The sequence below is a fragment of the Orbicella franksi genome, chromosome 6 (genome assembly GCF_964199315.1).
Source record: "Orbicella franksi chromosome 6, jaOrbFran1.1, whole genome shotgun sequence".
NCBI classification, from domain to species: domain Eukaryota; kingdom Metazoa; phylum Cnidaria; class Anthozoa; order Scleractinia; family Merulinidae; genus Orbicella; species Orbicella franksi.
In genome coordinates, this window is record NC_138150.1 from 26,890,717 (window position 1) to 26,918,185 (window position 27,469).

The window sequence follows — 27,469 nt, forward strand, 5'->3', positions numbered from 1 at the left end:
TCTTATTAACCGAGCAGGTGGTCTGTATGGGAGAATCTTGACCGAGGTCGGGAGTACAGACCGAACGCAGTGAGGTCTGTACACACGACCGAGGTCAAGATTCTCCCATACAGATCGACTAAGCTCGGTTAATAAGATGCTTATTATATGGCAAACAAGAAAAAATTAATTCGTTTTATGTAATTGGTTTGCACTAGCTGACATTTTGCTTGCGAACGGTGATGGGCTGAACTTAATTCTGCCAAACTCGTCCTCTTTGTTATTTTCCTCATCAGGCTTGGCACTTCCATAACATGGATATTTTCTGAAACAAATATTTTGGAAGAAAATCGTCAATATTTTTGTATTTAGTTTGCAACATTTTCACGGCAAAATGTAATCGGTCGAGATGCCGGTGTCACAGTGATATGTGTATCCCCGTGATATGTGTATCCCCGCACACATATCACTAGTGATATGTGTATCCCCTCCAAGATGGCGACCAGTGATATGTGTATCCCCCACCCCCCTCCCCTCTACTTTAAATAGCAATATCCTTCTTGAAAGCGCTCTCGTCGTCCGGTCGCTTACTGGACGAACGACTAACCCAAACAGACTTAAAACACAAATCTCAATTTTTGTAGTTGAAAAAGCATACGTATCTGCTGCTGGAATTGTGTTCTTGATCCTAACTGGTTTTCTGCGAGCAGGATATAATGAATTTAAAGTTGAACACCAAATGGATCTAGATATATTTCAATTTGAGTTTCACGGCACGGGATTTCTAGGACGATATTAATTGCGCGGTGCATTCTCACCCATCGAGTAACGCATATTCTCCACTGTTCATCGCCTTGTTTGCATCTGAATTATTCGTGGAGTGAAACACATATCACTGCTTCGACCCGCTCGCCATAAAATGACTAGTGGCACTCGTGTATCCCCTGCACCCGCTTTTCAGTTCGACTTTTTGTAAGATATGTTAAGTCTCAAGCTGTATACATTGCTATACTGCGAACATTGCTAACAAGTTTCATAACAATCGACGTTTATTCTTCGGCAGTTAGCCTAGATAACGGCTGTCTTCAGGGGATACACATATCACTGCGCCATGTAATAATTAGTGATATGTGTATCCCCTGCATGCGGTCGTGTACAACCGAGGTCAGTGAAACTCCAGAAATCCCAAGCTAAGAATAAATGCCGGGTGTGAATCTTTCTAGCAAGCCAGTTTTGACAATGCAAATGTAATGGCCATTTTTCTTCTTGGGTAGAAAGCCAATATAACAGCTGTGTCCATGGGGATACACATATCACTAGTTCATGAAATAATCAGTGATATGTGTATCCCTTTTATCCCGTGCACGCGTGCACGCGTTTTTAGTGGAATTATCGCGTTTCAAACTCTAGTAAACCCAAGCCGTGTAAAAACGTCGTGTGCTAATATTGCCTGCAGTTTTGACAACGTTGATGCGCTATATTATAACAGTTGTGTTTATGGGGATACACATATCACTGCGCCATGAAATAATTAGTGATATGTGTATCCCCTGCACGCGATTTCAGTTTAGATATTTAGACATTCGAGTTGCAAACTCCGCAAACCTCAACCTGGGTATAAACGTTGTCGCGAGTAAGCAGCCAGCACGTTTCGGCAATAATTGGCCATTTTCTTCGATCAGGTAGATTAAGATAGCCAATCTAAAGGCTGTGTTTAGGGGATACACACTGAAATCACTGCGCCATGAAATAATTAGTGATATGTGTATCCGCTGTTCGAAGTTTTAGTCAGATATGCAATCGAGTCGGTTGGAACTCAACCAAACTCAAGAAATCCTAATCTGCTCCGTTGGGCTCGAATTCATTTCTGGTTTCTCCTACTCTTTACAGCGCTCGTTGGAACCTCGCAACCGAGTCGCCATTTTGTTCGTTGAATGCCCAGGCGCGTATCAGTGTTTTGTGTATCCCCACAGGGGATACACATATCACTAGTGATATGTGTGCGGGGATACACATATCACGGGGATACACATATCACTGTGACACCGGTCTAGATCAGTCCGGGATCGTTATCAGATTTGATAACCATGTGACGCCACAACATGGCGGCCATTTCAAAAACCGGGAATTTTCGTATTTACTTCGCTTTGCTCGTTATTTGTTCGATTATACTCGGGTAATTTACCCATAATTCTATTCGATAATTACCAGAAAAGAAGGAGCCTCTCGTGTTTTGAAGATGGCGGTTGAAGACCAGCGTAAACGATGTAAAATGCTAGTGGTAAAGTGAAACAGCGCTTGCAATTTTGCATCCAAACCAGGTATGTTTTTCATTTTGTCATTAGATTTAAGTTACCTGGAGATTTTTGCGAAAATCACAAAAAATATGTCGTTAATCCTAACGCCATATTCTTGGGACTTAAAGTGTTTTTAGTATTGTGCACGATCTGTGAAAAAAGTGCACGGGGGTATTTTGATTTGCGATGTGTTGTTCGTAACGGCGGCCATATTTACAGCTGTAATCGATATGTTCCTAGGTATTGAGATGGCGGATGCTGGTACCCATAGAATCAAAATAGCAAATTTATGTCGATTTTGTGGATATAGCTTGGTCATTACATAGGGTAGGTTTATTGTTGTCGAGTTTTGCAGCATAAAATTTTCGTTCCTCTTAGGCCTGACAGACACGCACCATTCAACTTTAAGAATTACTGGTGGCAAAATCAAGGGGTACGTAAAAGTAACTTACATAAATCATCTAAGCCCCTTCAGAAAAAATTATAGCTCTTAGTGAGTCGCTCGATTCATGGTACGGCAGTCCAGGTGGTCGGGAAACCACTTGCGAATCTAACATTAGTTGTTTATTTTCTTTTGAAGGGTTACCATGAGGTCAAAATCAAGGGGCCAGAAGGAACTCCTTTTCATGTCCTTCCTGAAAATTGGAAACAAAGACTCGTTCGCACTTCGTTGTGTTTTGCCAGAAATTAGAGAAATACCCGAGACACTTCTAGACGTGCCACAGTCTGGTATCCAAGAGCGCCAAGAAAAATTACACTTTGAGAGAAGTTGCTGGAAGACAGATAGGCCGGGTGCAATACTTCATAAACAGGGAACTAAAACACCTTTCGGACTGCGGGAAAATCGGCAATCACGTTAAAGGGTAAGTTGCCCATATTTTAGAGTCAATTTCAACAACTCGCGGTCTTGAAATATTTTCCGGAAATGCCGGCCAAACTAGGTCAGTTTTCTGGCACATCAGTCGTTATATAATGAAGCTTATTGTTGGATTTAGCGAGTGAACTATGGTACGAAAACATATTACTTGAAGTATAGTTTCTTTTATATGAATCGGTCATTAAAAGCGTTTTTCCATATCACCGAATGCACAACAATAGACTACTGATCTACAACTAAAACAATTTTTTTCCGGAAATGCCAAGACTTCCAAGTTTACTGTCACATCTCACGACATAAAGTGTTGCATGTACCCATTCCACTGAACGGAGGTGTATCACGAATTAAAGTAAATATACCTGCTATATTTTTGTTGTTGTGCCAGAACCATATCAGGCGAGCCCACAACGACAAAGAGAACTCCAGTGCATCAAAGATGGAAACGAACTGTACAATACGGCGGAGGGGTTGAATTAGCAATCGCAGAAATGGAATTAGGTGTGGGATGGGATGTGGCCATCGAGGTAAGCTATTCTATCTTCAGTATATCTGGACAGAGAGTCGACAGAGGGAGGGTTGCGAACTGGTTCGATACTGTTATTTCCATTTCATAGTAATGAATCATAGCAGGAGATGTTTCGGTCCGAACCACGCTTCGCTCATGCAAACTGAACGAAATTCAGTTACAGCTCTCCGCTTGGAATATAGAAACAACTTGTTCAGTGTCAATTTGTGAACTCAAGATGTATTTACTGTTAGTGTTTCGTTTATATTTTATACAGACTGCTGAACAGCCAGCTTCGCCAACTACCAAGAAAATGAAGCCTGAGTGAAAATAGAAGCTATCATATTAGTATCAATAAACAACGCTTTTGTGAACAGAATAACTGTTGTCTACCTTCGTGTGTTTTTACTCGGAACAAATATTATACGGTGTCTATCTGAAAATGAAACTTTTCGCTGTAGCTTTTGGACAAAGACAGTTTTCTTCCATACATCTCTGTTTCTATTCCATAATCCAGTAACCTATTGTGAAGCAAACATACAATTACAATTAAATGAAATTGTATTGTGATGTTGTGAAAAAAGTAACTCCTTTCATCGCAGCGCCCGTCGACCGCCATATTGAATTATACACTGTTGCTACCAAATAATGTCACGTGAACGAAAACTTGTGCAGCGATTGGTTAATGGTTTGTTTTGGTCGAGGTTATCAAATCTGATAACGATCCCGGACTGTAGATGGGAAAATCTAGACCGCGGTCAATATCGATCTCAGCCAATCAAATTCGTGAATTCGGTAGTTCCCAGTCCTTGTGAGACACAGCCATGTAATAATATATTGTCCAAGAAAACACGCAACAATCAAAACAAAACAAATGAGACCAATATCCCGCCCGCATCTTGACTGAGTAGTTTGGTTTATATCGGTTCTTTTTTACAACATGGCTTGCCACTAAAAACTCCAGAATGAAGCTAACCTGCCATCAGGCGTTCTTTTTGAGTTTTTGGCGAACGGGAAAGAACCTGGCTGCAGGATAGAACGATGCCAATAATAGGTAACAAAAGAGCCTACAAAGTTATAAATATAGATTATTGACCAAGTGTGAAATTAATCTAGCGGAATATTGGCCAGGTTTTGTTTTCGTAAACACACCGAGAAACGAGGCCAATATTCACGACCTATTAAGCTTGGTGCTAGAGGGCAGATTTCAGTCCCACAGCAAAACCATATACTCATTGCACGTCCGCCACAAGACCTCTCTACTGTGCAATAATTTTGATATTTTAGTCTTGTTTACCATCTGTCAAGAACAATCCGGTTGTTGTTTACAAGAGAAATGAATGAATTCCTTGGTGGTCATAGCACGGGCACGGAGCACGCCGGCTAATCCTGACAAAGCGGATCAACAGATAAACCTGAGAACAAAAAGATAAAATACGATAGAGGAGTTTTCGTCCGCGCAATCAAGATACGGTCAGCCGGAACACAATGATAAATTAACTCATAAGACGAGCTGTGATAGTCTTAAAAATTCTTTTCTTCTGTCTGTGTTGCTGTTAACGCTGAGGTGAGTAACGTGGTATCCGGTCGTTTAGCCCTCAAGTCAATTAGCCCCTAACGTTTAGCCCCTAACTAGAAGTCGAAACCACTCTCTATTCCCCGTTCTTTTTGGCTCATCGGCCTCTGGTTGGGGGCTAACAGACTACTAGGAACTAATAATCTACTTGAGAGCTAAACGACAGGCAACCAGCAACATATATCGCGGTGTTGTTTGTTTGCTGAACAGAAGTGAGTATAAACTGATGGCCTTGGAAAATTGCATTCAAACGGTGAAACCTGGAGCACTTTCGTAAAAATGATAGCTACCAATGGCGTCCTCGTGCAGAAAGCAAAGGTTTTGTGTGTCTTGACAACCTGCCTAATATTTAACTGAGGCTGTGAAACGCTCAAATCTCATTTGGTCCAGTCTTAAAAGTGAAATCGCTCGATATCATTCTACGTTCAAACAAGAAACCTGAATAATTTGTGTCATTTGTGGTGGTTAAGGTGTAAGGAAACGCTAATTTGTCCTGTTTCCGCAAGGATATCAGAATGTTTGCAATATCGTCATGGAGGAGGTTGTAAACTTGTGTATGTTTTCAGTAGTTCCACGACAAATTTATGAAATTATAACTGATTTTCATTAGCCTATTGGTAGATGCTCTCCGCGACATTTGAAGCAACACTACATTTTTGTAATTATTTCATTTATTTTATTGGTTTGAATTGTTTTCCAATTGTTGTTTTGTTGAATTCTGAAGTTCGAAGGATTAATTAATGACTCCTGATTTACTTGAACGAATCACTAATTAACAGGGCCGTCAAACGTAATCGATGTTAATTTGTAATTTTGGCTAAGAGCCGTGTCGAGAAACTCGGACCGCACGAAATCGAGAAAGAAAGACAAGTTGATTTTAACAAGGAACCTTTTCTCCAATTTTAATCTAACTGTTGGGAAATTGTTTTGAAACCTTGACACTACGCAGACTACGGGTAACTGGGCGTCAGAGGCTAAGAGAAGCGTGCAGATTACAGGCGGTTTGGCTTGACAGAGCGCTAACTAAGCGCAACTAATACACGAACGTAGAAGCACGAATTCCGGCAGGCTGATCCAAGAGCAATACATATGTCTTTCTTTCATACGGTATAGCTCGCTTCACGGTTAACTATTCTTCATTTGCTTTACAATGTACTCCAACGTCGATGGCAATTTCGGTCTGAGGCCCTGTCAAAACTACGCCGGATGAATTTGAAAACGGAGATTTCACTCTGAAAACACATCAAAGGTTTTCCGTCCACACTACGCCGGAGAAATTTGAAAACGGAGGTTTCACTCTGAAAACGCATCAAATGTTTTCGGTCCACACTACGCCGGTGAAACTTGAAAACGCAACAATCACTGGTCATTTTGGATTTGTGTTCAAGGAAAACTCGGTCAGGAAAATCAAATGATTATGGTGACGTTTTCGAAAAAATCCGTTTTCAAAATGTTTTCTTACCACACGAAAACGAAAAGCCGACGTTTTCAAAGTCGTCCTGTTTGAAGAGCGTTTTAGAAGAGCTCCGTTGTTGTGACAGATTAGAATGGACGGTAGGCCTAACCCTAGAAATAATGCTGCGTTTTCAAATTTCTCAGGCGTCGTGTAGACGGGGCCTGAAACTACAAAATTGCCCTATTCACGGTTAACTTTTCTCGTTTGCATTACAATATAATACAACACCAAGAGAAAATGAGGGGACTCATTTTCTCTTGACAACACATATGTGAGGCAATGTCGCGCCATTTTGTAGTTTCTGCCCGATCGAAAGTGCCCCGCATCCACGTTGCACTACATTGTTGTGCCAATGAGAAAAGCTAGCCGTGAAAAGGGCCGTAGGCCAAAATTGCCTCTCATACAAACTGGGTTATATTGTGATGTAAGTGACAAAAGTTAACCGCGAAAAGCGCTATTGTTTTGCAGTCCAAAGGACTCCATGCTAATATGGCCCATTAATTATAAAACGTGCTTTAAATGTAAGGTATTGCAGAGGGTATAAGGTTAAAAAAGAGGCCGTTTACGTCTTTACTGGCGGGCAGATAGTTTTCAAAAGTCCCTTGTTCTTGTAGTGTAGCAGAAGAAATATAGTGGCATTAAAGAGTGTAAAAAAGCTTTATGGCATTAACAAGTCCTAATGAAAATTACCAACCAAACATAGAAATACAATTCAATCGTAATTTACAAATATCCTATTAAAAAGCCTAGTTGCTCAGGTTATATGACTGTTAATGTGTCTCCCTGTGTCAGGAACTACGGCCTTCAATTTAGCGCTTAAATGAGGCCACAGAGGCAGTCGAAGGAAATTTTTTTGTCATTCGTCAGACAGATGATAATTCTCGCGTTAAGTCTTAGTTCTGTGTAGTCATAGGGCAGTGGAGTGACTTTTTACTTCCTTGTTTGAAACCGCCGTTTTGTCTTCGGCATAAAGTGAGTATTGAAAACTGGTTTATTTAGCATGCACACGAAATTAGCTATTTATCAATGTTTTTCTTTGGTCTGTATACTCGGCGGTGTTGAGTATAAGATAGTTAAAATGAGGACGGTTTTTATTTTAATAACTTTCAGCTTCTTTACATGGAAGGAGTAGGCTCCGTTCGTCATGTTCGATCCGCTGGCCGCATGACCCAACGCACTTTCTCATCAACAACGGTGAGTTCAATAGACGACAACATTTCCCTTAGCTCAAGCTACACTGCAAACTTCAAACGCTCCTATGGATCATCGAAGACTTCTGGTGCTGACAACTCGGGCGGTAGGGTAGCTGCTGGAAGTTCCCGAATGAAGAATGGTCGGGGTCTTCGGAGGGGGTCCGTGCTTCCGAGCGATGCCAACGGATCATCCGAACCATCGTCAGCGAAAGGACATCGATTGAGCATCTACTCTTTAAGCGGATTGGCGGAGGTGGGGATCAGAGTGCGCAGGCGTCGACGCAGTACCATGGACTCATGGGGGAAAAACAGGACACCAGGAGAAACAGAGTACTTTGACAAGGTAAATATAGCAGGGGGAATGGGGACGAGGACTTGCAAGGCTTCAAACCTTCTAGGAGAACTCTGCATAAACAGAGGAAAAAATTATATTGTCGTAACTTCAACTAATGTTCGGCATTTACATGAAAGGCTAGCTAGTAAACATAAGCAAGATACGCAGACGCAGTAAAGCGCTGCTAAGTAGCGCCTTTTGTAAGGAAATTGTGCTTGTAAATGATGCTAATTACGTACATCTTAGTGTGTCGGCTTATGCTTGTGCTTATGCGCAAGTGGAAACCAGCCTTAATCAACGAAACGGTAATCGGAATTACATTCATTTTCGAGGATAATCGGAAAGAAGTTTTTGAGCACCCAGTAACAATCGAACAGCTCATCATTAGAGGTTTTCTTTCCTAACTTAGAATTTTTTCTTAGGAGACTCAGAGAAATAAACTGCCACATTACTTTTCATAAATTACAGCGGTTTTCAATTGACTGTCGTAAAACCTAGTAATCACTCTAGCCAGTCACAAAGGACACAGACAATACAGTGAACCAATCAAAACTGAAGTAATTAGATGTAGCTGACGCGCGTAAAGCGCGGCCGGGATCAGAGCGCTTTTCATTTGAGTGTCGAAAAGTAATTAGGTTTGCATCAACTACGCTGCATGATTGGCTTAAAAAACTCGCGCCAACTTTTCATCCAATCAGAAGTGAAACCAAAAGCAATTGTGACTCACTCGCACTCGTTTTCCCGCGCTTTGCGTCAGCTACATGTAATTACTTCGAGTTTTGATTGGTTCACTGTATTTTCTTTGTCCTTTGTGATTGGTTAGAGTAATAACTTTGGTTTTGGTTTTACGACACTCAATTGAAAACCGCTCTAAACGCTTGCGAGCGATCAAAATTGGTTTTCGTTTAAGATAATTCCCTTGAAATTGTTCTACTATTAAACCTTTTTTTGAAACTTGGCATAATTAACATTCATGATATGAACATTAAAAAATGCAATAAAAAAATTGGGTCACCGTGCTTGTTTATGCGTCAGCAGGCTCTTAAAATGGGGTATTTTTACTGGTTGCGCGTTAAAAATTCGAATCACCTTCATACAGAATTAAGTCTTGGCTACTTGAAAGACACGAAATTTTATCTTGAAAGTAAAGCTTCTTTTATTCACATAAGCAGTATTGCTTCATTTAAGCCGTTTTTGATTGCCTGGTTGTGGGAATATTGCACTTTTTCGGCCAGTTCCGTGGTTAGCGTGAATTCCTCGCCTTGGCCAAAATACACCCAGTACGGAACTATTTTTGAGAAAAAAATCATGTTCTACTATCAAACTTTTTTTCTTCATCAAATATGTTCCTTATTTGACTGTTCTTAGCAAATACCTGAACAAAAATTCGGGGGTCACCGTGCTCGTTTAAGAGAAAAGGAGCATTTATTTCGCTATCGAGCTTAGTTTGAGGGAAATCTCTTACGTTTTGTACGTGCACGCGCTCATGTGCGCGCTAATGACGCGAAAATCGTGCGCAGTAGGGATGCGCAATGCAATACTAAGGAATTACCTTAACTTCTGCTTGGATGAAAAAGTTGCGCGAGTTTTTTTAAGGACGTTCGCACGAACATATTCCAACCTTGATTTTCTTCTGAGACTTTTACCACTGTAAGATGGCGAGTCAGTTATGTCAGAAATGTAAAAAAAAAAAAAAAAAAAAAAAAAAAATGGGGGTGGGGCACCGACTTCCTTTTGGAGAGAACATGCCCGGAAGAACACCCTAAGTCTGAAATATCGGGCTTCGTAGGCGAATAAGGCCACAGTGTCTGTAAGCCTAAAGATATCGCAATTAGGAACCGTTCATTTTTTATAAGGTAGGGGGGGCTGGTGGGATTTGGGGGGGGGCCATGCGAAAAAAAATGGCTTTCGAGAGGGGGCCATCCCAAAAAAATAAGGGAAAAAGGGGGGGTCACGTGAAATATTTTAGTAAAACTTTAAAATGGGATAATGTTTGAATATCAAAGAAATTGCTACAGAAAAAACATAGAAGGCAGGATACAAATTTATGACAAACTTTCCTACTGCTTTAAAAAAACGTTTGGCGACAAAAAGCATTTGTAGCTACTGAAAAGAAGTATTTAACACTGTTATTTTCGAATGCAACTTTCACTGGCACTCATCTTCATCTTCGCTGTCGTCGAGTTCTTCGTCGCCGCTTGTGTTGCTATGGGAGTCTCTTTCACCAATGCTACAAGAAGCAGCAATGCTTTCCGTCAGAGTGTACTCTTCAGGGTACATGAAGGTGTAAACATAATCTCTGACTTCCTGCTCAAGATTGGTGGTGATTCTGCTTCTTGCAGCATTGGTGAAATAATTCCCTTCCAAGAGCTGTGCGATGTATGGCCCATCTCTTCTAAATAACGATGTGGCAACATCCTCAACTTTAATACACTCTTCTGGGACGGCCGTTCTAGGAGGGTACACAAGGCATTGTGGAAGATCATTTCCTAGCGGGTTTCCAACACAGATTCCATAAACTCGTTGGACGTTGTTTTCAGTCCGCTTCCTCTTTCTTTCATTTGACTTTCTGTGGTTTTCTTTTTTCCTTCTCCTTTTGTTGATTTGCTGTTTGAGTATGCCCTTGAATATGCTGTTATAATTGCTCTTCTTATTTTCTAATGCTTCCATGTCCTGGGTGACCTTCGTCAACTTAGCTTCTATACATTTGATCTGTTTTACATTAAAACTGTGGGCAAATTCTTCGCCCTGCTTTAAAGCAAGCCCATTGGACTGAAAGAGTGTGGAATCGTGTTCCTTTACATCTTTCAGTATGGCATTCAACTTTTCCACCATTGCTCTGTGCTCTTTGATGGAGAAGTTCAGTTTTCTTCCATCACTGGGCTTCAACCGGTACCCTGGCATGGAAAACTCACTCGCCCTTTCTGAACAGCCATCCGCACTTAGAAAGATTGCTTCTTTTGCTTGTAAGATGTCAAACTGCCTGGATCGTTCAGCTGTAAACCTTTTCTTAAACGACTCGTCGCTTTCGCCATTGTTGCGCATTTTGGAATGAGCCTCTTTCATGATGCTCATGTAGTAATGCGCTCTTTTCCCGATTGGATTAACAATATAGCCAAGGCTTGTTTTCCGGAGACCCTGAGGTATGGTTGTATCATCAGCAGAGGAGGAACTAGTGACCTACCAGAAAAGGAAAGACGATTTTTTTATTTATTATATTGAACTGGTATTATCGAATGGTTCGTGTAACCATTTGATGTTGTATTCGTGTAGTGAAATGTAGACCTAAGTCAAACGATATATTAAAAGACACATACCATTTTAAAAATGTTCAAACAGTTTTAGGTGCTATCTTTACAACAGGAAAATACAGAAGTTTCTCATTATAAAAGTGAAGCATGCATGCGTTTTTAATGTCCAGATAAAAATTGGAACACTGACAAGAAATTAACACTTACCGGCTCATCTTCTTGTACTTCAACAGCTTTCTGTTTTACCTGCACAGGGCAACATTTATACATGCTTATCACTAAAGTAGAGGTAAAAACCTTCCAAATAAAGACATCTGTAAATTAAATGTAAGAATGTGTTTCACACAACACATCAACAGATTTCCAGTTTTTTCACAACACTTCGTACTTGGTTCAGTATCACAATGCAGAAGCAAGGAAAGACTGTGTTCCAGGCCACTGTTACTTCCGTAAGATTGAGAAGTTTGTGAATGAGCACTATGAGGAGGGGGAGAACAACAGGGAGTTTCTAAAGTTGTCCTGTCAAGAAAAGGTAGGAGAAATTTGTTCTTTTTGTTGTGAATGGACTGGACCACCCATAGAAAGATACCCTAAACCAGTTCCTGAAATTCCTGCCTACCGGAATACCACTACGTCTCCTACCAGAAGACCCCAAAAGAAGGGTGTGATCCAGATGACTGGCAGCCAAGGGTCCAAGCGAAGAAAGAGCATGGAAGTGGCAGGCTGGTTTTATATGACCCAGAGAGCGTTGCTCTATTTGCAGATAAGTTTATTGTCAAATCAAAGTTTGTGGTGGATTATCTTCAGCATCTTGAAGTGCTGGAATTTAAAAGGAAAAAGAGAGCAGAAGAAAAGGCAAAGTTAAGTAGGGACGCAAAAGATAAATCATATGAGGATTATCCTTGGACTGAGTTGTGCGAAGATCTAACCAAGCTTAAAAAGCTACGTGTTCCAGAACTAAACAAGTACTTGAACCACCACGGGCTGAAGCAGCATTTGAAAAGCAGCAAGAGTGAGAAAGTAAAGGCAATTGTAAGACATTCATGTTTGCAGCAGAAGAGTCCTCTCAGAGCTGGCCAGCCAACACTGAGAAATGCAAGGACATTGACCCAAAATGACAACAGGGCAAGTGCTGACAGCAGTGAAACGGATGAAAGTGACAATGATGAGTATGACAGTGATGCCATTGACTCTGGGGGAGAAGATGACTCAAGTGACTCAAGTGAAGTGTCATTCTTGCATTCATCAATTCGGATGAGAAAGATGCCAATGAGAGGCCAAATGCCACACGCTCAGGGCGAGCCATAACTAGGAGATCCGAAATTGACTTCTCTTTCTTTTGATTTGTTTTTTAAACAACAACTCTCTGTAGTAGAGGGATTGTCAATATTATCTTCATAGTGAGCACAATAACGTGAAGTAGGGGGATAATAGAGAAATATTAAAAAAGTTGAAATCCAAATATTGTTTGTTCAATTTTTTTTTTTTGGGGGGGGGTCATCCCAAAAAATGACCGCTATAAGGGGGGGCCATGTGAAAAAATTGGTAAGCTGAGGGGGGGTCATGCGATTTTTAAATGGTGCTTCCCAAATCCCACCAGCCCCCCCTCCCTCATAAAAAATGAACGGTCCCTTAGATCATTGAAGTAAAATGTTCTCTGCCAAACATTGTTTAAGTGGACCTATTAAGTGAATATAGTGAACTGGTGAGGTTCCTTAAAGAACAAGTTACGTTCGTATTTAGCGATCATAGTTTCACGCGCTTTGCAGCCGCAAGATGTTAGGATTCGATGTCCCGTGGACAGAAATCTTGAATTTTTTTAACTTCCTACATTGATTTTTTGTTCATGTTTGGACAATGTGGAGAAAATTGTAAATAAACAGGAGAATTTACATTTTGAACTTGTGTAACTGTGCTGATCGCTTCGCTGTTTTCTCTTTAACAGCTTCTTCCGCCGGCAGAGTTGTTTCGTCGAGCAGTAAAACTGGTTCAAATGTCTGCGTCTCTGTGCCAGTACAAGTATGAGAAGTAAGCTATGCACTACATTTCTTTAGCTCTCGGCGGATTTTTTTCATATTTTGTCAGTTTTAAGTTTCAACTTTCTAAATCCGTGTTCTGTCACGGAGATGAGGAAATTTGAGAACGTCATTTGGCAAATGATCAATCACGAGAAATCGAATCACGCAGACAAAGCTTTTAACCATATACCCTCTGCAATACCTTACAAATTTCTTGCGAGTCTCACAAACATGTCAGGATACCGAAAATGTATTGTTCTATACTAGGTAAGTTGTTTTAACAACCGCAGTTATAGCAAGCAAAAGAAATTGCTCCAACCAATTCACTTTTAACCATTTTGCCTCTATCTGTGTTTACAAAACGGACATTTTAAAAATATTACATGGATTGCTCGAGTAACGAATTTCCATTCCTTTTTATTGACATTCAGGGAGAATGATGAAGAAAATTTAGCTCACACTGTTTTCACACAGTACATCAATGAACACGAAAACCAAATGGACGCCGAACTTGCTTTTGATGCGTCATTCTTTAAAGCTAACAGGAAGGTAATTATAAACTGTGCTGTATTTGATCTCAGTTTTATTCCGCATTCTTACTTCCTTTTGCTTCCTCGCGTGGTCCCCTCGCGTATCTCACGCGGAGCTTGCGCAATAAGAACGTTTTAATTAACCCTGCTGCGGGCGAGCAAGTCATATTGCCAGTTGTTACTGAGTAGTGGGTGGAGAGAGTTTGATGCCCAGCTACCATCTAGAAGAGATTATACGGATGACAAATAAACCAGCGTGAATGTCCAAAATTGTCCCGCAAAGTGGTAGCCGCGGCCACGCCATTTTCCTTTTTGTCTACGTAAGGTTGCTCTCAGAGACTTACTGCAGCGACAAAATCTTGCACTCTTCACACGACGGACATGTGTAGGAACAGGTTGCAGTGGCACGTCACTTCGTGTCTGTTGATCGTGATCGTGATCGTCATCGTTGATAACATTCACGAGATGTAGCTGCAACATGTCCCCGTTAACATAGCATGCCACACGTCCTCGTGTGAACTGACCTTAAAAATATCGAGATATTGCTCGAAAGGAGAGATTGAAAAGAAGATCGTGGAATAGTATACATACAAAACATACATACTTTATTTGCAACTCCCCAAAAGGGCTTTTCAGTTACAAAAGGAATAAAAAAGATAAAAATAGGTCAATTAAAATGAATAAACAAAATTGGAAAAGAGTCTAAAATTAATGACAGTATTAAAGATTTAAAAATTTACAAAGTTTAAAATTAATAGGTTATTGTAATCTACTTTCTTGTCAGATGAGGGTCTCGGCTGAAGTGAAGGTAATTTTATCAGTTCACCCGGAACAGCGGACGGAACAACAACTAGCAAAGGTTTGTAAAGTTCACACTGATACAAGTGTTCTGTATCACTCACCCGCGCGGCAAAAAGTAATTACATGTGACTGCTCCTTGCTTTACACAAAGTAAAATAAGTAACGTCTAGAGACGAGACAAAAGCTGACATAAATGGCAAGGTTAAGTCGATCTTAGTTCTTTCGAAATACAGAAAGGAAGGCCTTCCGGGGGATTTAGGGAACAAGGAATATTTTTGGGATTAATTTGAGGGAGCAAGAGATATCTCTAATATTAAAGGGAAGTTTGACAAAAAGTTTTAATGAACAATAGCATTTATTAATAAGGATCAAGGGAGGAAAATGTGAAATTTTCATGGGATCAGGGCCCTCAGAATGAATTTACAAAACTGCAGTAATAGGAATCATATTAATCAGAGGTAATTTCCCTGTTTTATGACTAGTTCCAAAGCCTACACTTTCTTTCGTTTTTCAGGTTCTCTTTTCTTTGCGATCGATTCGATCGTTTGCGGAGTATCCTCAACGAATTCAGCAGAAACTTGTCAGAGTTGGATGGTATGAAACGTAAGTTCCAACTGGCAAGCAACCTATGAAATGCCCGGGAAATATCGCATCGGCGTCCATTGTTCCACGATTATCGCAAACTTCTGCTTGAAACTGTAGAACCAAACGTTACATTTTGTCGCGAAGAGACAATTTCGCCGTTTTGTGACAAAACTGGTAACGGTGCATTTCCAAATGTCGATCTATTGATATCCCTTACAATGTAAAATATTATTTTTCTGTTTTTTCCACCTCAGACATCAAACCAAGCGGGCAATCCTAAGACAAGGTCATATACCGCAGGCTTTCTACTTCGTGCTCTCGGGCTCAGGTAAGTCTTGACATACATGCATTCCTTGTTGCAATTACAAATACACATGTGACGTCATAACGGAGTAAGAGCTAGCCCTTCTCAAACTCCTTAATAATTCATCAAATTTAAACAAAGGAAATCATGACCGTAACGGTGTTAATTTTCCATTTTCTCCTTAGTTTTAGTTTCGACTGAGAAGATATATCAGACTCAAGGCAGTGTTTGACCACATTTCCAAACACCTCGAAGTTCGTCAAAAATACTCCGCTGTTCGTCGTATATTTTCCAAGTCTCCTCTCAGTGTTTGGAAACGTGGTCAAACACTGTCTTTCGTGTTTGATATATTACAGAAACGACAGATGATGGGCAAAGTAACCAGCAAAATAAGCAGGTAAAACAAGCTAACGGTCAATTTTACGTTAGGAAATAATATAACTGACCATCTCAGTTAAGAAAGAGAGTTTTAGTTTCTTATTTTTTTTCCAGCTGTCGTGACAGTGATGGAAGAAAACGAGAGCTTTGCAAGAACAGTTCACTTCCTACGACGTGGAGATAGTTTTGGGGTAGGTGAGAGTTAAAGACTTAAATTAAAGACCTAAATCAAAGGAATCTTTGAAAAATACGTTTTTGCATACAAAAACTTTCCGGTATAGCCTAGTCTCGTCCTCTCTGTCGCGCAACGTCTCCAGTCTCCCGACGTTGCGTGACAGAGAGAGAGCTGAGAGAGGGCCAGGACTGGACAAGGTATCGATCTGCAGCTGGTTGTTTTCAATCCGTCTGTACCGGGTAACCATCTTACCGCTATGCCACTGGTTTTAACCAGTCCTAACTATTTTATGGCAGGAGTTGGCCATTCTTCACGATACTCGGCGCCAGTCCACTGTCATTTCGCGGGAACCTATTGAATTGTTGGTCATTTCAAAAGAGGTACGTATAGAACGTTCACTTATGCATATATGTAACAGCGTGTTAACTCGTTATAAATTGGGATTCTTTTTGAACGATTTTCATCAGAGTGCCTCATTTCTTATAAAAGTTAAGTTAGTCAAGATTGCAAAAACAGAGATGTCAATGGTCGAACGTAACGGTTTTCTTGGAAAATTTAAAAAATTCAAAATGGCGGGCCGTCTCTCCGAAGGGTGCAGGGTGGAAGAGGGCACGAGATAAAAGCAGAAGCCATAATTTCTGAATGTGAAAGTTTTCAGACTTGTCTGGTGTTGTGTACAGCCATACTATAGGTGAATAAAACGGACGATTAGTATTAAAGTATGTTACTTTGTTGTGTTTTTCATGAAGGACTTTGTAGACATTTTCATGTTAGCGGGCGGAATCAAGAACATAAATGACCCTGATCAACAAACGTTTATCAAGTAAGATTTCAAATTATTATGTTATAGTTTGTCTTTTTTTAAAACAGAAAATCTCTTTTCTCATCTCCCACATTTTGAGTCGTCCTTTTCACATGACCTTCAAATAAGAAAAGTTCTTTACGTTAGCTTTGAAATCTAAATTGCTTATATGAGCATCCAAAATGGTCCAAATCTCAGCATTTTAATCACCCTATATTTCAGTTATTTTCCATTTCTGATATATAATTCCAGTCGAACCTCCGGTTGCGACCACCTCTCGTAAGCGAGCAACTCTCCTCAGCGACCAGTTTTCCAAAATACTAAAGTTTCCAAATCAAATCGCTATATTTGGAACCTCTTGTAAGTGACTACCTCTCGTTAGCGACCGCGACCACTTTTAGAGCTATAAGTTTAAAATTTTCTTTTGTTTTTAACCTCCAATAAGCGACCACTTGACAGATAATAGAGAGGAAATTAGATAAGAAGGTGGTGTAACATTATCCGTATTCCTGGGTATTACAAAAGACGGAAATATTTCAGTGGGAAACCGTATTTGGTCTCGAAATTGACTTTTTACATGAATAAAAATGTTTAAAACGTGGGGTAAGTCTCTGAAGTTACAATATGCTAATGTGGCAAAATTTTGATCCACTATGGTCCAAGCTCCCGTAAGCGACCACCTCCGGTAAGTGACCATCTCGACTTGACATTTTGAGTGGTCGCTTACCGGAAGTTTGACTGTAGAGTTTTTTGACGCCTGGTGATAATGTTTTCTTCATTTATGTTATTAGGAGCATCGACTTCTTGAAGGAATGGCCTGTAGAGTTAATGGCCAATAATCCCAAAAAATGTCTTTTCCATTTTTTCAGGTAGGAAAAGTGCTTTGTGTCATATACAGATTAGACGACTTGCATCTTTAAACAAATGCAATAATGCAAGCGTGACAAGCCTTTTCTAATAACATAACGACAAATTATTTTGCCTTCACAAACTTGATGGACGGCAGACTCAACTGCTTCATTTCCAACCAACTTTTAAATTTTTAATCAGCGCATGTTTTTCCTAACACGTGATTTGGAAATGTTTTTTTTTCCTAGAAGCGGATCTGTTCTTGTAAGAGACAGCAATCATTCAGACTGGATTTACATCATAAAATCGGTATTTACATTTCCCTTTTCTGTAACTGTCCTGTGTATATATAGTCTCCCATAGTCTCTAAACTTAATTCCAGTTCTCTAGTTTTCTTTATTTCTACAATAATTTGTTCTATGAAACCCGTTTTCGATTTTTCTTTCTTCAGGGGAGTTGCCAAGTCCTTAAAAAGCTGAGAGAAGTGAGATGCTGCCTTACTCAACATAACGACAGGGTTGTAGGATTTGAAAACGGTACTTTGTCCAAAGTTCTTGTGTATTGTTCAATAGAATAATTAATTTAATGTCTCACCGATATCAGTTTATTTATTTCAAAACACAATACACTTAAAAAAACGTATCGGGGTAATCGAAAACACACCTTAACTCTCGTTCACGTGCCATAAAAATTGTGAGGAAGATTTTTATTGAAAAAATTATTTCTGTCTGTTTATAGTAAAAAGCCAGGTTCCCAAAGCCTCATCACGTGACAGACTGGAGCGAGTGAAGGCAAAGTTGTCAGTTGTGACGCTTTTATTACCCAAGCTGCACCTCAGGCATGGTCTGATAACACATGAAAGCGACAATGACGATGATGCTGGAACCGAGGCAAAAACCGCTGACGCCATCGACGAAGTAGCCGCTGCCCAGAAAATATTTAAAACAAGTATTGATAACAGCAGCCAAGGTTCCCCCGAAGAAAAGTCGATCAAGTCGGTCGGTTTTCGGGCGGCTACACCGCCGCACGGAAGGCGAAAGGGAGTGGTAAGCGCCCCGGAACCATCAACGAGGATTCCTACTGACGAACAGTCAAACAATCTAAAACACAGGTTGGACTCAAGGAGAAAGCTTTCGAGTGAACCTGGTCTGATCAGCATAACTCGTGAAGAGAACGCGGCTGAAGAGGAGCAGTTAAGAAAATTTTCAAGCTCTGAACTTCCTCGGCGATTAAAAAAAAGAATGACGGGCAATAGCAACTTGGCTTTACCTACTGTGGAAGAGGAAACCAAGTCTTCATCACCGGTAATAAATAATTCAGAACTTCCAGTGCACCTATGAAATTTTGAGAGATAAAATTTTGCAACATCCTTCCCCGGCCTTCTCGGGCATTTAAATCTGATTAAGCGATTAGCTGAACATTAGAGAAGCCTGGACACGAGGCTAAGGTCTAACAAAAGTCCTGGGCACGGCGCTACAGGGTCGTGGCAGAAAAACGTTTCGTAGGAATTTCGGATTCAAATCGAGAGACGTGTTGTTGATCAGTTCATCACAGAAACCTCATGTCTAGATTTCATGTTTTAACTTAAAAGTTCTATCTTTAGTTCCAAGCTAGCAGGTAATATGGCAGCTTTCATGTAATTCTGATTGTGTTTTAGACCTTAACTCCACCGCGTCAACGATTCAGCTCTTTGAATGCAGATTCTGTAGAACACGACCAGAGGACTAGTAGGTCCAATTCAAACACTCGGCCCAGGAGCCAGTCTCCCGCTTCGAGGCGCACAAGCAGAGTGAGAAAATCTACTGTGACTCCCCCTGCAGGTAGTAAACAGAAATTGTTACTGTCGTTCTGTGAAATAATGACATAGCAACCAAAAGAAACCTTGAATTATCAAACGGTTGTAGTTATATCTGTGTGCATTCTCTAGGAGATGGCAGTGATGACCTTTTTAGTATTGTCGCAAGTAAGGGGGCATTAGACTTAAATGATAAAAAAAAAATGAACGTTACTCCAGCGGAAAGAGATTCAGGAGTAGGTTTTTAGCGCGTTCCGCTAACGAGTCTATGTTGCGTATTCAAGACAGAAGACTTTATAAATGATCTAAATTTCATGGCAGAAAATCACGTGTATTTTTGTTTTTTAGAGGACTTATCTGAAGAGGAAAAGAATCTACCACTACACAAGATTTCTGTTATTGACGAGGGCGAACAAAGGCCGGTTAGTACGCGACATCCTTCATGCTTCCAAGATTACAAACTACTAAGCTTTGAAAAGTCAACAACTCGACTAATTGCTGGATGTTTTGTATGCATCTTTCGCCTGGGAAACTTTGAGGATAGGGTGTAAATAATTAATATAATTTCCCCAACTATGCCGTGTTCTTGTATGGAGAGCTAGCCTCCCACGCAGACGCTCTTTGGGCTCGTCACGTACGTCACGTTCGTGGGGAAGGAAGATTGCCTGATGATCGATGGGAGCCCAGAAAAACGTCTGCGGAGGAGGCTAATGTAGAGCAGGAAGGATAATACATTTATCTGGTGATGTTAAGCTGTAAGCTACCCCCGGGTTGCGACCACCTCTCGTAAGAGTGCTGTAATTGTAACCGAATTGAAATGTTTTTTGTTTATTGTTTTCGTACAGACCGAAGTTCGCATCACAGACGCTGATTTACATCCCATGTTCGTGCAAGTTGCCCTTCTTCAAAAAGGAGACAGTTTTGTAAGAACCCAACATGATGTTTCTCTTTCAGTGATCAGTGACATCTCTCATGCGTTCCATGTGACATTCCGTGCATTACATACATGAATTCGACTACGTGCTCACGTTCCCCGATCTTTAATTTTTGTTACGTTCCATTTTTAGAACAAGAAAAGTTGATTAGTTCATAGCTAATTACTGTAAACCCTGAACAGGTCAGAGCCACCTTTTTAGGATACTGTGGACGTCATATATACGCAAGGTGTCTTGATAGGAAAATAAGATACCCTGTCTACTAAAATAAGGTATCTTTGTTCAGCTGTGTATTATCTTACTGTCTAATTGCTCTTCACGTTTCATTCAGGGAGTGTCCTCTATGGTATTCGACGAACAGCCCAGTCTCAGCCTGGTTAGTATTGCGCATGTCAGTTATTATGGACTTACATACATCAGATTTACCCCTCCGTCGTCAAAAAAGAAAGAAAAAATATCCAGTTCCAAAAGATTATTCGGGCTGGTCGGCCCAAAAAAACTGTTCCGTAGATCAAAACTCTGCAGAGGTGACATGCAAGGGGTTTTAAATTGGTCTTGGAAAGAACAGTAGCAAAGAACAGACTAGTGGACATTGTTGAAGAACTTGGCATATCAAAGTTCCAAAGAACTGAGCACGTAAATTCATTCACGGTTGGCTAGGTTAATACAGTCGCGGGCATTTAACCGAACATAACACTGCTTACTCGGTTCCCGTTATTTTCTCTCCACAGGTTAGTAATGGAGCAGAGTGTATCATGATTTCGAAGAAGTTTTTTCTGACTCATTGCTCCGACGCAATGAAAAGGCGGCTTCTTGTCACGGTAAGAATAAGTCAGAGAGGATACTTACATCGCTCTACATCATGACGAGTCTTTGCGCAAACGAAATAATAACGATATGATACCAAGTGATGTTTCATATCGCCCAAAGGGCGTTCTTGTAAACCGTTGGAATCGACTTCTTTTCGAAGGCTATGAAATTTCTAGAGAGCGGGGTTGTACAGCTTTCGTGAATTGGGTGACAATAGTTTGTACACTCACATCTCCTAACTTCTTTGTGAGGAATTATGGGACGGACCACTTTGAGCTCGAAGTGGAGGGTAGGGGTGTTGGGCAAATACCAAGAGGAAATGTTCTGTAAAGCAGACAGCGAAAAGAAGCAAAAAAAAGTCGCCCGTATAATACGAATAAAGGAACAAGTGTGGAAAACAAGGATTTTGTCTTGTAGTGTACTAAGAAATTTATAGAAATGGCCTGACTCTTTTATCGTCGCTCTCGCCCGTAGCGCGCGAGCAACCGGCGAGAGCGGCGATGCCGCGAGGAGCTTGGTGGTTTTTTTCATTCCCCCCACCAGGCCACTCGCGGCTTCAAAGATCGCCTATAGCAATGTACGTATCACTGAAAGCGGGTGTACCAAAAAAAAAACTAAATTTATTATATGGCTAGCTCCGTGAGCAGCTCCTCCCTCTCTCCTCCATAGAGGCCTCTTTCGTGCGGCTTTGACCGTAGGCTGGCAGCTTTGAAGCTGGGGGAGGGAAAAACGGAAGCGCGCAGGGAAAGCCGTCCCTCGCGCGCCTTCCCATTCTCAATATTCAATTTCCCTTAGGGAGCCTCTGCGGAGGAGAGAGGATTCCTCCTCAAAATAATTCGCACTCTCGATGAATTCTTTCTCTGGATGAGAAACCAAAATATATAAGAGAGTTTTGGCTTGTTGGGACTGCCGTAGTGGAGACCGTAACCGCAACGTATTTTCAAATGGTAAAACTAACAAATCTGACGTATATAGACTACAAGTAGTCCCTCTTTCGCTTAGTCCGTCGTGCGTGACGCGAAAGAAAACCACGAGAAAAAAATGACCGAACGAAATCCTGGAGGCCTTCAGGATTTGGCGCGGCCATTTTTTTCTCGCGGTTTTCTTTCGCGTCACGCACGACGGACTAAGCGAAAGAGGGACTACTCGTAGTCTAGATGTATAAGACCTTCTTAACAAAGCCTCGCGTTCGCCTCTCAGTTATGTACTATTCTTCCGCACCCATACATGGAGTGCAATCATGCGGGAATGTGCTAAATCCAAAAACCCGGTTGAAATACTTTTGGTCACGAATTCAAAACGCTGCGTGATTTTGTCTTTCGTTAAGGATTTTTTGAATACTAGTTTTGACGAGTCAGCTAAATCGTTTGCCCAAACTTTACATCAGTCACATGCAGCTGTCCTTATATAGTAAAAATCTGACTAAAATCTTGTGGGATTCAAGACATGACTAACTGGTCAAAATGGCAATTCTAGTTAATTCTAGCTTATACTCTTCACCGACCAAAATAACAGGGGAAAAAAAATTCAAATTTTTCAGTGCTAAGTTCATGTAGTTGATCAAATGCGCCTCGACCAGTTACAATGGCTGTGGTGACACCAAGGCTGGACAAGAGATAACTTTAGTGAGCTATTTCGATAGTGTGGCCTCTTCGATCTATTAACTTTGGTGACACGAGAAGCTGTTCGCCTTGTTATCCACGCTAGTAGAGACGGAGTTTGTTAGACCCCAAGAGTTTCTGGGATCTGTTAGAGCAAAAAAGATCCATCGGGACGTTACAAAATACACAGTTGCCTGGCTCCAGCAGTAGAGTTTAATCCAGTAACATAACCAGAAGCAGTCAGACCAAGAATTCTACAGTTCCATTTGAGAGCGAGTCAGTGACGCGATACAAATTATGTTTGCATCAAAAAGACGCCATTTCTAAACCATTAACACTCTCAGAGTGCTATTGGTCACTGGTAAAACTAAAAGTGTTTCGGAAACATTAATTACTTTCAAAATCTCGCAGGTAGACAAGTTACGGCTTGGTGCAAGTTACACTTACAGTCAAATAGTTTATTACAGTTATGATCCTATGGCTAATAAACAACATTGGCGCGACTCAAAACCGCAGCACTAAATTCTACGTGAATATTTTTGAGAACAAAAGGGCATAAACTAAATAAAACTAAATAACCGATTTTCTCTCCTCACACTCTAGTTCAAGTAAGGAAATTCATACTTCGATAGTTTCGATGATCGACAAAACGATACAACAAATGAACTATAGTAAAATTTTATACCCAAGCTGGATACTTGGGTTTACAAATGAAAAAGCTCATGGCACTTTACAAAGAAATGTGTTAAACTACACAATCAGTTATAAAATTTACATGCAAAAAAAAAAAGGTTTAAAAACTAAGTACATTTAAAAAATATTCACGATGCCTACAAACACAGTGAGTAGCTGTCCACAAATAGTTCAAAGAGGTATGTTTTAAGTCCTTTTTTGAAGCTCTCATAAAGTTTGACTTGCGTATGGCAAGTGGCAGTTTGTTCCTAATCTTGGGGCACATATACTAAATGCCCTATCATCATAGGTCTTTGTGAAAGACTTCGGCTGATCTATCTAACCGTGTTGTTAGCGTCGTCGTTCTACAAAATTGTGGCCATCCAGTTAATGATGTACGTATATGCACATGTCTCATACACAAACATTTTAACGAATATCTTTTACAGGGGTAATTTCTTCTTAGCGCGAACGGCCTCTGGTTTATCATCGGCATTCTTCGTTTCAAAGCAAATGAAAATACCTTCCTTCACTTTGGCATCGAACTTTTGATAGCTCAAACCTTGTCGCTGCTCATTCTGCATTTTTCCGCATATAACAACGGTTTTGATTCCTTGCATCTGGAGGAGTGGAGTACATTCATCGCACGGTGTCTTTGTTACAAACAACGTTCCGTCCGCAAAGTCCTTGGTGTTGCGCAACAGCAAGGCGTTTTGTTCAGCGTGGATCGAATACGGATACTTCTTATCTTTAACACTTGCATCGTGACGAGAAGCCCTTGCAAACTCACCGTACAGCGCCTTCGTCGGGAATCCATTCCAACCGATAGCTACGATTTCATGGTCTTTGTTAATGACCACCGCACCCACTCCTGCAGTAGGCTCGTCTGTCCGCTCGGCTAAGAATTTTGCAAAGGTTATGAAGAAAGAGGCCTGTGAATGATCAAGCTCGTTTTTCGCTGGGTCGAACGAGGTCGTTCCATTCTGGTTTAGGGCCTCAAATTTGTATCCTTTTTCTGAGCCTACAAAAACGTGAGCCATCCATTTAAAGAGGCCGTTAAAATCACTCTCGACCTGCTTTTTCATAATTTCGTCGAAAGCTAGCCATGGAAGGTCGTCTTTGGCGCGTGCCATCCAGTTTTCCTCCCAGTAGGTTTTAAATAGCTCTCTCTGTAGCTCCTCTAAAGCCGCTATGGGTGTCTTGGTTTTCTTCTTTTTCTCGCTAGCTTCCACGACTTCCTCTTCCACTCTGGGAACAAACGTGGTTTCACCGATTGCGCTAACTTTAAAAAGATTATCGACACACGACTTTTCGGCTTCAAATTTCTCTTTATCTAGACCTATGTATCCAGGTTCAATTGGCAGGTAGAAGACTCTCTTGACTTTAGATTGCACCAGAAGCTTTGTGCAGAAAGAACACGGCTTTCGTGAGACGAACACTTTACAACCTTGAGCCATATTGTGGTGCTTCATCAACAGACGGGTTACACCATGGACGTCGTCGCGTGAACATTCTGCAGCATAAAGGATATCATCAGGTAATACAAGCAAGGCTCCAACTTTCTTGAAAGGATCAGACTGCGGATCTGGGGTTGCTGTAATCTTGGAAGGATCAGGCTGCGCATCTGATGTCGCTGCAACCTTGGAAGGATCAGGCTGGGCATCTGATGTCGCTTCAACCTTGGAAGGATCAGGTTTCGCATCTGATGTCGCTGCAATCTTGGAAGGATCGGGCCGCGCAACTTGGGTTGCTGGAAACCGTTCCATCCAGAGAGCTAAAGCCATAAACAGGTTCTCTTTAGATATTCTGGATTCCCGATCTGCATACGAAGGAGACTCTTTGGGAGTGGAAGCGTGTGCGCGCTTCCGTCCTCCTCGCGTCCCCATTGTGGCTGAAGCATCTGAAGGATCTGAAGAGTTCGTGGAGCTATTGTGAATGTTAGAAATGCCTTTATTCGGAGCTTCTGGCGTTTGATTCATTCTCGAGTTGTCAAAAACTCCGCTACTCGTAAAAACGCGTCCAAAGTGGCTGGGATTCTAGAGTTCTGAGAAACGTTTTTCACGTGATTTATTGTTCTCGATGTGCCAATCAGAGACGTCGACGTGGACAAATTAGACAAAGGGACGCAGCACAGACTCTTCAACAGAGAGCTTTTTGTCTCCGTTCGAAAGACAAAAGAACTGAGATGTCAATGATTGTAGCCAGATATATACGGTATCATGGCTGAAAATTTGATCTCAGAAAAACTTCAGCGACAGCCAACAGTAACTGCCGACAACGTCATATTTAATCGTCCCCCCTCACCTGCTCCATCCGAATACAAGTGCAGTAAATCTCAAACATAAAAATTTTAAGTCCATGGGCAACATTATGAAGCGGAGAAAGTTAAATGAACCTCAATCTTTCATATACCGTCATTTGGGTCGTCACGCAACACTTCTCACCAATAGCACGGGGGGTGGGGCAACGATGCGTGGTGATCCAACAAACAGCTGCGAGGGAGACCACCTAGAGCTTATTCTGTTTTTTTTTTTTTTTGTTTTTTTTTTACCGCACAGAGATTTGGGATGTCCATTGGACGACTATATATTGGATAATTTGTGTTTGATATCCTGTTCTGAGAGACCGAGACTCTTACTCCGCGGTTCCCTTGTACGCACCTTGGGCAATTTTCAGACGCGACATCCTGTCCAAAAGCAGCTAAAAGTAAACTTGAACATTTTTGAAATGCAAAATACCTTCCAGTAGTAAGCCCTACTCGCGACAATACGCCCCCCCCCCCGGGAATTTTCAACCCCCCAACGAAGGTTCAAAGCACATACTTAACACAGTTACGAATATATTATTTTTTCTACAAGGCCAAATAAATACTGTATATACCAATTCCATTTTCCGATCGACGTTTGAACGATCGTTAATAAATTCATATTCCTTTTGTTTTATCCTTAAACCTGCTTACGACGTGTCGTCTTGCTAAAATCACTGACAACAGATTTTAACATTTTCTGTCCTGTTTTACAGGAAACGCCTTATCCTAACGACGAGTCACTGCAGAAAAGCCTACAGGACAAAGTCAACTGGGATGCATACCGCCGTAAAACTCTAAAAACGCTGGTCCGCGAACTACCGACGAAACAAAGAAGAGTGAAAGATCTTTTGGTGCACAAAAGAACTAAACGCGACATGTCTTTAGGTGAGGACTTGAAAGAAGCCATTAGAAAGATCCAAAGGAAAGATGATGAAACCTGATACAGTGATGGCAACGAGGTTATAAAAAATGTAATTAGAAGAATTTCGAGAAACAAAGACCTCAAGAAGATCAATTTTCTTTCATAACTTTTAATAACGAGCTTATTTAAATAAAATAAGTAAATAAATAAAATATAAATATCTTAATTGAACACTCCCCCAATGGGGCTTTTCACCTAGGCTAATGAAACCAAATGATGAAACAAATAATGCAAATTAACATAAGAGGGTTAAAAATCCCAACCGGCAGGAGGCAGACCAGTTGGCTATTTACTATTTACAATTTTTTATTTTCAAATTGTATCAAAATTTGTGGTGCATGATTTTGAAAATATTTTATTTGTAAACATATTTATAAATAAAATTGTACCTTTTGACCATGTGTGTGACTATTAATAGAACAAATCTTTTCAGTCTTGTGTTATGACTCGTTACGATGTGAAGATAACCACATATATTTTTGGCATTTTGGACACAGCATGTGCTCGCAGCTTCAA

General features: G+C 40.8%; 3 protein-coding genes across 5 annotated transcripts; 1 reads left to right on the forward strand and 2 right to left on the reverse strand.

Annotated features, from left to right (window-relative positions):
- The first annotated feature begins 388 nt into the window (after positions 1–388).
- LOC145490170 (uncharacterized) lies at positions 389–27,422 on the forward strand. 3 transcript variants are annotated; one of them, XM_081469281.1, is made up of 21 exons: positions 389–2,603; positions 2,857–5,225; positions 7,801–8,226; positions 13,414–13,496; positions 13,918–14,035; positions 14,801–14,875; positions 15,332–15,420; positions 15,657–15,730; positions 16,199–16,275; positions 16,556–16,639; positions 17,009–17,082; positions 17,853–17,930; positions 18,159–18,219; positions 18,362–18,446; positions 18,649–19,214; positions 19,568–19,730; positions 20,054–20,127; positions 20,551–20,628; positions 20,972–21,016; positions 21,372–21,461; positions 26,745–27,422. In XM_081469281.1, the coding sequence occupies exons 3-21, from the start codon at positions 7,810–7,812 to the stop codon at positions 26,970–26,972; spliced, it is 2,559 nt and encodes an 852-aa protein (XP_081325407.1). In that variant the 5' UTR covers positions 389–2,603; positions 2,857–5,225; positions 7,801–7,809; the 3' UTR covers positions 26,973–27,422. The 3 variants fall into 3 exon arrangements, with proteins under 3 accessions (XP_081325407.1, XP_081325405.1, XP_081325406.1); XM_081469279.1 differs by having other exon boundaries at positions 389–5,225; XM_081469280.1 differs by having other exon boundaries at positions 389–4,712.
- Positions 9,916–11,767, reverse strand: LOC145490175 (uncharacterized). The gene is made up of 2 exons (XM_081469287.1): positions 11,676–11,767; positions 9,916–11,397 (listed from the first exon to the last, which is right to left on the reverse strand). Exons 1-2 carry the CDS (start codon positions 11,736–11,738, stop codon positions 10,366–10,368), a joined length of 1,095 nt encoding a protein of 364 aa, XP_081325413.1. The 5' UTR covers positions 11,739–11,767; the 3' UTR covers positions 9,916–10,365.
- Positions 21,516–26,722, reverse strand: LOC145490174 (cytidine and dCMP deaminase domain-containing protein 1-like). The gene has a single exon (XM_081469285.1). It carries the CDS (start codon positions 25,700–25,702, stop codon positions 24,167–24,169), a length of 1,536 nt encoding a protein of 511 aa, XP_081325411.1. The 5' UTR covers positions 25,703–26,722; the 3' UTR covers positions 21,516–24,166.
- Positions 27,423–27,469: the final 47 nt, after the last annotated feature.

Coding starts and splice junctions, on each gene's coding strand:
- LOC145490174 (XM_081469285.1), bottom strand. CDS start 25,702: ATGAATCAAACGCCAGAAGCTCCGAATAAAGGCATTTCTAACATTCAC.
- LOC145490170 (XM_081469279.1), top strand. CDS start 7,810: ATGGAAGGAGTAGGCTCCGTTCGTCATGTTCGATCCGCTGGCCGCATG. Junction 16,276..16,555: donor GACGTGGAGATAGTTTTGGG/GTAGGTGAGAGT, acceptor ATTTTATGGCAG/GAGTTGGCCATTCTTCACGA. Junction 18,447..18,648: donor GGTTGTAGGATTTGAAAACG/GTACTTTGTCCA, acceptor GTCTGTTTATAG/TAAAAAGCCAGGTTCCCAAA.
- LOC145490175 (XM_081469287.1), bottom strand. CDS start 11,738: ATGTATAAATGTTGCCCTGTGCAGGTAAAACAGAAAGCTGTTGAAGTA. Junction 11,398..11,675: donor AAGTACAAGAAGATGAGCCG/GTAAGTGTTAAT, acceptor CTTTTCTGGTAG/GTCACTAGTTCCTCCTCTGC.